At 38.1% G+C, this 8263-nt stretch overlaps 1 protein-coding gene across 1 annotated transcript; it reads left to right on the plus strand.

Annotated features, from left to right (window-relative positions):
* Positions 1-61: 61 nt before the first annotated feature.
* Positions 62-8013, plus strand: LOC108335773 (succinate dehydrogenase [ubiquinone] flavoprotein subunit 1, mitochondrial). Its single transcript, XM_017571921.2, has 16 exons — positions 62-331; positions 529-696; positions 1347-1434; positions 1644-1790; positions 1883-2023; positions 2259-2344; positions 2433-2525; positions 2619-2682; positions 2807-2950; positions 3222-3409; positions 3999-4173; positions 4256-4426; positions 4534-4603; positions 4680-4800; positions 4881-4918; positions 7687-8013. The coding sequence occupies exons 1-16, from the start codon at positions 233-235 to the stop codon at positions 7787-7789; spliced, it is 1896 nt and encodes a 631-aa protein (XP_017427410.1). The 5' UTR covers positions 62-232; the 3' UTR covers positions 7790-8013.
* The last annotated feature ends 250 nt before the right edge of the window (positions 8014-8263 follow it).

Raw genomic sequence — 8263 nt, forward strand, 5'->3', positions numbered from 1 at the left:
TACCATTTAATTACCGCTTAATGAAATCCAATTTAATATCTCCGAGGTAGTGTGTGCACCACGTGTTCGCCATTGAAGCGTCGTTACTTTCTCTTTGTGACGGCGTGAGAAACGAAAGCAGAGAAAAGAAGTGTAAGGTGGGAGGCACACGCACAAAAAGAGAGTCGGAATCTCCAGTATTCAATCGGAGACAACACCAACTCAGCCGGAAGAAGTAGAGTGCGCGGCGGAAATGTGGCGGTGCATCGCACGGGGGCTTCGTGGGGCTGCTTCTACCACCAGATCCACCTCTGATCACCCTCTCGGATCTCACCTTTCTAGATTCTTCTCCGTATGAGAGACTCTCTCTTTCTTGCCGATCTTACCATTTTTCGTTTATTCTTTTAACTCCGTGCATACTCAATCACTTCGCCTGTTCTTTTACTCCAATTTATTTCCTTTCATTTTTACCTTCTGTATCTCTTTGACTGGATCTTTTACACGCGGATGATGTTTCACTGAACCTGAATCCTTTTTCGTGATGTGCAGAGTGGGGTTAACTCCTCGTATACCGTGGTGGATCATACTTATGATGCTGTTGTCGTTGGTGCGGGTGGCGCGGGATTGAGAGCTGCTATTGGACTTTCAGAACATGGATTCAAGACTGCTTGTATCACCAAGCTCTTTCCCACTCGTTCACACACGGTTGCTGCTCAGGTATGAGAGCATTGCTAACACCTTTTTCTCTTGTTTATTAGTTGTACTGGTATTGTTACTATTTGTTCTGCGGTTTTCGTTATTGGGTCTTTTGGCTGACTTCAGTGTAAGTAGTATCCATGTGAAAAGTTCTCCCACTGAAGTGTATTTATGAAAAAAAAAAATGAATGGCTGTACGTGGGCTATTGGCTGATGATTTCAACTAGTTGAGAGTGACTGTAGCTTCCTTTGGTTGTGATGTCAATTGTAGGTATGTCTCGTGATGTAACTTGTAGTTGTCCCCTAACTATAGTCTTGGGTCACTTTGATACCGTTACCGCTTCCCTTCTTCATAATTCATTCTCCTTGTGTTTAGTTTTATTTGCTATTCATTGCAATTTAAACTTGGTAATATAATATGTTGTTTTGTTCGTTTCAATGATGGATGATGATTTAACTATTCCTCTGCCGTTGTGTGCTTTTAAAGAAACATTTTGAGGATGTCCCCCTCTCATCTTGTTCTTGTGTGCTTGTATAGTTAGTTACAAATCATGACATAAGAAGTATTGGGTGATGCACCAAAGTATATTTTGTCGAAACTATTGTCATATCAAGCCCCCCCACCCGAATATACTGGCAATACTAATTTGTGAGAATAAAATTCTGTACAGGGTGGTATAAATGCTGCTTTGGGAAACATGACAGAAGATGACTGGAGGTGGCACATGTATGACACTGTCAAGGGAAGTGATTGGCTAGGTATAAACTAACTCGATCTTTGAAATTTTACATCCCGTGTGCCAAAAACATTTATAAATTACATTTGCCTCAAAATCGGTCTAACTCTAATGAATAAGATAAAGTCCCTTGCCTGTTTACCTAAATGTGAAAATAAAATCGACATTTTCCTATTTAATAGTATGATTTTCCCCTTGTTTCTTAATTAATGCAAGCTCTATGGCCAACAGGTGATCAGGATGCCATACAGTATATGTGCAGAGAAGCACCAAAAGCAGTCATCGAGCTAGAGAACTATGGTTTACCATTTTCCCGAACTGAGGATGGAAAAATATATCAGCGTGCATTTGGTGGTCAAAGCTTGAACTATGGAAAAGGTATTTCGAGAATTTATTGTAGACTGTCAGCCTTTTTTTTTTTCTTTTGAGAAGAGACTTGATAGTGGTATCCTTCTGTTGCTATGATACAGGAGGTCAAGCATACCGCTGTGCATGTGCTGCTGATCGAACTGGGCATGCTTTACTGCACACTCTCTATGGTCAAGCTATGAGACATAATACCCAGTTTTTTGTGGAATATTTTGCGTTGGATCTTTTAATGAATAATGATGGTAAGTTTGTAGAAACAACTTGCTTTCACTTAGTTTGCAACCAATTCATCTAACAAGATCTTAGCATTCATTGGCCTTGATGAGCAAATTTCCCATGTACTTCGCATTACTTGTTTACTGACTGTAATTATGTTATCTATTTCAATTGTAGTTGCTTTATATAACTAGTATTCAATGGTGGGGGAGAATTGTATGTTGATAATAAAGTTAACTAATTTCTATATTGGATCTGTAGGCACTTGCCAGGGAGTAATTGCCTTGAATATGGAGGATGGAACACTACATCGTTTCCAAGCAGCCTCAACAATTTTGGCCACAGGGGTAACATAGCCTTCTTATGTTAGACAGTACTTAATTTTTTTTTTAATTCACTTATGAAGGATAGGTGAGATCTTCTATTATGCTTCAGGGTTATGGTAGAGCATACTTTTCTGCAACCTCAGCACACACATGTACTGGAGATGGCAATGCCATGGTTGCACGTGCTGGGATCCCTCTTGAGGTGTGTTTCTCTTTTGGGTTGCTTTTCCATATTAATTTGATGTCTTTTGGCATTATTCTTTTCTCATTCGAATGCTTATCATAAATTCTGCAGGATTTGGAGTTTGTACAATTTCACCCAACTGGTATATATGGAGCAGGTTGCCTTATAACAGAAGGTCTGCAGTTCAAGTTTTATTTGCTACCTGTTCTTGCTTTTGTTTTTACTTTACAAGCACCTTGTCCAATGAAATTGGAATGCAATGTTTTTCATTTTCTGATTTTAATTTTTTGATCTTTTAGGCTCTCGTGGTGAAGGTGGAATTCTCAGGAACAGTGAGGGTGAGCGATTTATGGAACGATATGCCCCTACTGCAAAGGATCTTGCATCAAGAGATGTAGTTTCAAGATCAATGACAATGGAGATTAGGGAAGGTCGTGGTGTAGGTATGCTGGCTTATACTGAAATATCCATGTCTTCATACAAAAGTTTATATTAACATATACAAAGTTTGGTTGCTATTACTTCTTAGGCTTAAGGAAAATGAGTGGTAAAGATGTATAACTTTTATGTCAAATTCTCAAGTTATATTTTATTTTTAATTCCTACAATTGAATGAATCATCTGAATTCGATGAAAATCATGTCCTCTCATTTATAGTTTGATGCTTTTTTCTTTTCAAGTAAAGTTGTATTAACTTTGAGAAATTATTTTCAGGACCCCTGAAAGATCACATCTATCTCCATTTGAATCACTTACCCCCAGATGTGCTCAAGGAGAGACTTCCTGGAATCTCTGAAACTGCTGCTATTTTTGCTGGTGTGGATGTTACAAAGGAACCCATCCCTGTTTTACCAACTGTACATTATAACATGGGTGGTATTCCCACAAACCATTATGGAGAGGTATAGTCATGCACTCAGTTTGAAATGGGACTTCCAATTGAAAGATTAAAAAATATACAACGTAATGAAAATGAGAAGAAAAATCTAGGATAATTATTCATGCTATAGTTGTTGAATTTAAAGGGAGGGGAAGACAGATATTCTGTCATAACTAAGCACTGTACAATCAGTCAATTTCACTTGTGCAATCCCGCTGTGTCCCTTAATCTCTTAGACTCTGAGTAGACTACGGGAACTATTTCCAGGCATTGAGTAAATGGGTGCTACTTCGGAAGAACTAATTCCAGTGAAAATGCATTTAACTTGTGACGAATGAATCCTTTTAAAATTCAAAACATAAACTGCAGCTTTTTAACATTGTTTACTTCTATCGATTGTTTGATAAATTAGTGTTCTATGCTTACTTTTCTCCAGTCCCATTCTTTTGTCCTTCATTCAGCTCTTCTCGTACACAAAATTTGACTAAAAACTTGTGCATCACAAGTAATAATTGTTTGCATTTCATTTTTGACAACGACAATATTAACAGTATCATTTCATTTTGAGCTAAATCCAAGTAATTATCTAATTAATGCTATTTGCTGTGCAGGTGGTTACCATTAAAGGTGACAATCCAGATTCGGTGATTCCTGGATTGATGGCCGCTGGGGAAACAGCCTGTGCATCAGTCCATGGTGCCAATAGGCTTGGTGCAAATTCTCTTCTGGATATTGTTGTTTTTGGTAGAGCTTGTGCAAATAGAGTTGCAGAAATCCATAGACCAGGCAAGATTCTTTTTGCTGTTTGGAAATAGATTGTGTACACTGAAATTAGTATTATAATATTATCTGTCATCCATTTTTGCAGGAGAGAAACAAAAGCCTTTAGAGAAAGATGCTGGTCAGAGAACAATTGCATGGCTGGAAAAATTGAGAAATTCAAATGGTTCATTGCCAACTTCAAAAATTCGGTTGAATATGCAACGAGTCATGCAAAGCAATGCTGCTGTGTTCCGTACACAGGAAACATTAGAAGAAGGTAATCCATTTCTTGTCATGCATATTTTATCCTCATGTCAAATCCTTTTTAATTCTTGTTGATTCCTTAACTATCTCCATGTTCTGAACTTATCTGCTGCACTACAGGTTGTCAATTAATTGATAAAACGTGGGAGAGCTTCCGTGATGTTAAGGTCGAGGACCGCAGTTTAATATGGTAATTCCATTTTAGCACTTATCCTAATATTTCATGGATGTTCATTTTTTTACGCCTATTGGCTACATGTTTACAGGAACTCCGACTTGATTGAGACTATTGAGTTGGAAAATCTTTTGATAAATGCTTGCATCACAATGTACTCTGCTGAAGCTAGGAAAGAGAGTAGAGGAGCTCATGCCCGTGAAGACTTCAAGGTCAGTTTTCTATCACTCGTGCAAATTTCATACCATCAACGTGAATGGTGCACTTAACTATATTATGTTGGATTCTGCAGGTTAGAGATGATGAGAACTGGATGAAACACACTGTGGGGTAAGTCATGTTTCATACAGTTATTTGGTTTTCTATTTACAAATGCAGGCACTTGAGTAGTGATTTTTTTCTTTCCATTGGTAGCTTGATGTTATTAGGTAATTTGAATTGATGGAAAGGAATGGTAGTGAGTATGAAATAGAACTGGGATATTTGTTCCTATGCTTCGTTTGTAGAGATAGGAATAAAATGATGACACTCCTCCATCTTTATGTTTGTTTTTCGTTGGAGTGATTTAACCAGTTTTGACCCAACCTAATTTCTGGGTTTTGCTGGGTCTGAGTAGGTGCTAATTGTCTAAAAAAGCACAAATTTGAGACTGATAAAGTGTATCAAATGGGTTGTTGATAGGTATCCAGACTGTTACTACACACGCACAGAACTCCGAGACAGGTTCTTGGATGTTCACTAAGAAACCAGACAGTCCTGTTCTACCAATGTGGTAAGAACAGGAACCAACAATGAACAATTTTTAAGGTCTTTCGAGAGGACCTGTCTCTCCTAACTTTTCCCTTTACAAAATATTCCAAAAACTGTCTGCTCACCTCCTAGTAAGACTATTTATAATAGTCTGTTACAGTTATGTAATTACAGCTGTACTAACTAACTTCTTTTTCCCTTCTTTTGTAAACTATATCAAACCTATCAATACCCCTCCATGAAGATTCACCTTTTCTTCAAGGTGAAATTCTGGAAATTCTTTATGAATGCAGGAAGCAGATTCCCAACTATTCTCATTATCTGATAGATGTTTCTATTTGAGAAGAACTTCTAAAGTCACCTTGAGGGGTCTTTCTAGTATATAGCAGTTGTTCTGGATATACTTCCAGAATATAGTCTTCAGTAAGTGGAGGAGGCATGGGCTGGGTAGATGTGGCTGGCTGCCCTCCCTGCTGACAAGTGATGCTACTTGTTAAGTCTGGTATCTCCCCTTTTGCTGTAACTCTGATTTTTTCCTCTACCATCTGAGCCTTCATCATCAACTCAGGAAGATTTCTGGGTTCATACAACTTAACCTCAGCCTTGATATCCTCTTTTAACCCATTCAAGAAAATGCCTACCAAATAATCCTGTTGAATCCCCTTCAAGAACCCAGCATACTGTTCAAACTGCGCAATATAATCTTCCACTAAAACCATTTGTTGCAAGCCAATCAGAATTCCAAAAGGGGTTTTGCAGCACTGTTGGTTGAAACCTGCGAACAACAGCCACCTTGAATACCTCCCACGTAGGATTTGGATTGCAGGTTTTCCATCACTGAAACCAATTCAAGGCTTTCCCCTCCAAAGCAACCATGACAGCCTGCATTCTTTTCTCTTCACTGACTTCTTTTTCAAACGAAAATACCTCTCCAATTTGTTTGTCTAGCCATAGGCTTCCTCTCCTACAAAGGCAGGGATGTCCAACTTCCTCCATTTTGAGGAAGATAGGACGGACCCTCTTGTCATTCTCTCTACTGCCCTCACTTCCTCCATGTGTGACAAAACATTATCCTCTGATTGTTTCGCAGTGGAAGACAGCTTCTCCACAACCACTATAAGCCCCCTAATCATATCTTCCAGCCGTTGGAACCTCCTATGATACTCATTATCCTGTTCTTGCACAATCTTTTCAAGTGCATCCAATCTTGATTCCATTCTTGTATTCACCATGCCCCAAACAGCTACCACAGCACCAGGAAAGAGACTCTGAATACCAATTGATAGGTACCCAGACTGTTATTTCACACACAGAACTCCAAGACAGGTTCTTGGATGTTCACTAAGAAACCAGACAGTCCTGTTCTACCAATGCGGTAAGAACAGGAACCAACAATGAACAATTTTCAAGGTCTTTGGAGAGGACCTGTCTCTCCTAACTTTTCCCTTTACAAAATACTCCAAAAACTGTCTGCTCACCTCCTAGTAAGACTATTTATAATAGTCTATTACAATTATGTAATTACAACTGTACTAACTACCTTCTTTTTTTCTTCTTTTGTAAACTGTATCAAACTTATCAGTTGTGATATATTTTGTTGGTGAAATTGAATCCTCATTCCGTCATTTTTATGTAATAACTATTTTTAAAGCCGTAAATGCTTGGTGCTAGTTGCAGCTGCAATCGTGGAGTTAAACATGTTAATGAGGTAGATCCATTTCAGTGATCCTCAACCTGTTAATCTTCTTTCGGTCTTTGAGCCTTTTGTTTCTTAAGAGCTGGAGTTCTCTCAGCTCTCGTCCATCGTTGGATCATCCCAGTCGCCCACTAAGTTGATGCACTTGTGACTGGGATGATATTGTCATTAATTGAGCATGCTCCCTTTTTAGGTGGAAAATTAGCTGCTATTGTCTCTAATAGTGATCTTTTACTCAATGACAGTTAATTTAAAGATGTAAGAATCTGGTATTTTGCAACGCATTAGAGAAGTTGGTGTGAGGGAGATATTTTGGTTGTATTACTTAATCCTAACTCTGACCGGAAGCGTGATATTGTCTAGAAAACAACAATTTTAATTTAAGAATGGAGATCCGAGATGATCAAACAACCTATCATGTTCTTTCGAGTAAGAATTATGTCAGCTTGAAATACAAATGAAAGGGATCAATGTTTTCACCATGATCACTAAGGGATGATTAATCGATTCAATATTAATTAACCAGCTATTCTGAAAGATTAATGGGTGGAGTCGGCTAAAATGGAGCTGCTTGTACTATTTACAATTATTCAACTGAGGAAAAAACTGTGTCAATAAATTTCGTGTTAACTAAGTGTGCATTCATTTGCAGATACTGGGAGAACGAGAAGGTCCGGTTAGACTACAGGCCAGTGCATTTGAATACATTGGATGATGAGGTTGAATCATTCCCTCCCAAAGCTCGTGTCTATTGATTTCCTTGCTGATGGATGGTTAGACTTATTGTCAATGCTAAATGACAGGAACAAAAATGCAATAAATTTTATTTTTGGTGATAATTGTTGCATTCTTCATCAACGTTGATTCATATTCCTGTCATTCTCAAATAAAACTGTATTTGCAGCAAAGAATCATAGCAATACAATTCTATTTAACTGCTTGTATTTTGACAAGCTTTTTTCAAATTTACTATTTACCACGTTCGCGTCTCCAAGCTTATAATTTTCTAAGTTTCGTGCTTTCATAATTTTCTAATTTTGGTGTTTATTAATATTATTCTAAGTTTCGTGTTTATATTCGAAGATTGTTTATCTACTGTATTTTGGAAAAAGTGGCATGGCAGTCTCCTCTTTGTTACAGCTGTTATGCACAACTGTTCGGGCCCCCTAAAATGGTACTTCAGCTTCTCGTCAAGTTGTTTGAACCAATATGGAACCATATCCCTGAAC

This window comes from Vigna angularis, chromosome 10 (genome assembly GCF_016808095.1).
Source record: "Vigna angularis cultivar LongXiaoDou No.4 chromosome 10, ASM1680809v1, whole genome shotgun sequence".
In the NCBI taxonomy this organism is placed as follows: domain Eukaryota; kingdom Viridiplantae; phylum Streptophyta; class Magnoliopsida; order Fabales; family Fabaceae; genus Vigna; species Vigna angularis.

Excerpts from the sequence above, each read along its gene's own strand:
- LOC108335773 (XM_017571921.2), top strand. The coding sequence starts at position 233 with ATGTGGCGGTGCATCGCACGGGGGCTTCGTGGGGCTGCTTCTACCACC. Across the intron at positions 697-1,346 it reads CACACACGGTTGCTGCTCAG|GGTGGTATAAATGCTGCTTT; the intron begins GTATGAGAGCAT and ends AATTCTGTACAG. Across the intron at positions 4,174-4,255 it reads TGCAGAAATCCATAGACCAG|GAGAGAAACAAAAGCCTTTA; the intron begins GCAAGATTCTTT and ends CCATTTTTGCAG.